Source organism: Nematolebias whitei, chromosome 8, assembly GCF_014905685.2.
Source record: "Nematolebias whitei isolate Nwh7 chromosome 8, NemWhi1, whole genome shotgun sequence".
Lineage (NCBI taxonomy): Eukaryota > Metazoa > Chordata > Actinopteri > Cyprinodontiformes > Rivulidae > Nematolebias > Nematolebias whitei.
In genome coordinates this window covers 51,160,272-51,162,335 of record NC_056505.1, presented here as the reverse complement: position 1 = coordinate 51,162,335, position 2,064 = coordinate 51,160,272, and the positions used below count along the sequence as shown (strand labels likewise).

Below are 2,064 nucleotides of genomic sequence, written 5' to 3'. Positions count from 1 at the left end.
TGTGTTATATGTTATTCTGTGTTACCTTGGTTCCTCAGCGGGTTCGAGAGTTTGGCTAAAAACGGCAGCAGTTGAATCTGCAGAGTGACAGGAGTCAGACAGAAGCTCCTGAACAGAGACTGGGCAGCCTGACAGTTGTCCCGGTGCTGCGAGAGACAACACCATGCTCAGTACAAATTTAAGTACAACCTCCTTCACTTCTATGGTTATATCAAGACATAATAAAAATGCTCTGGTTTTGACCAGATTCTGAACTAATAAAAAAAAAAAACCTAGAGTGCAAAAACACACAAGCGTTTTCACCATGTCCATAAACAAAAGCAATATGTAAAGAATAATACCTCCATCCAAACAATGAACAGGTCTGTTGGATCCTGTCCACACCAGACTGTTCAAAGAGGAGTTTTCCTTAATAAGTATCCCCATTTTGAATCTGCTTCATCAGACTTTATTGAATATTTATTTACCACAGGGCTTTAAGACCGCAGATCTTGATTCAGGAATTCTGGTCAATTATAGAACTATATCTAATCTAACATTCATCTAAAAAAATTCTAGAGAAAATAGTTGCAAATCAGTTGTGTGAACATCTGGACAGAAATAATATGAGGAATTTCATTCAGGGTTCAGAGCTCACAGAAACAGCACTGGTGAAAGTTACTAATGATATTCTCATGGCCTCAGACAATGGACAGGTGTCTCATACTGAGGCTGAGAAGCGGCTGCGAAGCATTCACAGCAGCTGTCAGTGCTGAACACGAGTGGCACTTAATTCAGCCTCGTCTTACTTTTTTAAAAACTTTATTTACGTGCGCACGCACACATGTATGTGTATATATTTATACTCTTTTGTATTTATTTGTTAATTGTTAGGCTTCTTGATCTGGGACCTAAGTCCAAATTTCATACCATAAACATGCAAATGTGAGCAGGTATGAGAATAAAAATCCTTGAATACTGGACCTCAGTGCTGCATTTGATACAGTTGATCACAATATTCTACTACAGAGACTTGATGCTATTGGAATTACTTGAACTGTTCTAAAATGGTTTAAATCATACAAACAGGATTCCAAAAAAGTTGGGACACTAAACAAATTGTGAATAAAAACTGAACGCAATGATGTGGAGATGGCAAATGTCAAAATTTTATTCGTAATATAACATAGATGACAGATCAAAAGTTTAATCTGAGTAAATGTAACATTTTAAAGGAAAAATATGTTGATTCAAAATTTCACAGTGTCAACAAATCCCCAAAATTTGGGACAAGTAGCAATAAGTGGCTGGAAAAAGGAAATTGAGCATATAATGAACAGCTGGAAGACCAATTAACACTAATTAGGTCAACTGACAACATGATTGGGTATAAAAAGAGCTTCTCAGAGTGTCAGTGTCTCTCAGAAGCCAAGATGGTAAGAGGATAACCAATTCCACCATTGTTGCACAGAAAGATAGTGTAGCAATGCCAGAATGGTGTTACCCAGCGTAAAATAGCAAAGACTTTTAAGTTATCATCATCAACCGTGCATAACATCATCAAAAGATTCAGAGAATCTGGAACAATCGCTGTGCGTAAGGGTCAAGGCCGTAAAACTCTAGTGGATGCTCGTGATCTCCGGGCCCTTAAACGTCACTGCACCTCAAACAGGAATGCCACTGTCAAGGAAATAACAGAATGGGCTCAGGAATACTTCCAGAAAGCATTGTCAGTGAACACAATCCACCGTGCCATCCGCCGTTGCCAGCTGAAACTCTACAGTGCAAAGAGGAAGCCATTTCTAAGCAAGCTCCACAAGCTCAGACGTTTGCACTGGGCCAGGGGTAATTTAAAATGGAGTGTGGCAAAATGGAAGACTGTTCTGTGGTCAGATGAGTCACAATTTGAAGTTCTTTATGGAACACTGGGACGCCATGTCATCCGGACCAGAGAGGACAAGGATAGCCCAAGTTGTTATCAACGCTCCGTTCAGAAGCCTGCATCACTGATGGTATGGGGTTGCATGAGCACTTGTGCCATGGGCAGCTTGCATGTCTGGAAAGGCACCATTAATGCAGAGAACT

At 40.0% G+C, this 2,064-nt stretch overlaps 1 protein-coding gene across 1 annotated transcript in view; it reads right to left on the bottom strand.

The window, feature by feature from the left end:
- The window catches only part of LOC119413723 (cell cycle checkpoint protein RAD17), a 94,478-nt gene that overhangs the window by 5,089 nt on the left and 87,325 nt on the right, over positions 1–2,064 (bottom strand). The window contains exon 11 of the mRNA XM_037680777.1: positions 26–146. Coding sequence (XP_037536705.1) covers positions 26–146 — 121 coding nt within the window. The remainder of the gene's footprint in view (positions 1–25; positions 147–2,064) is intronic.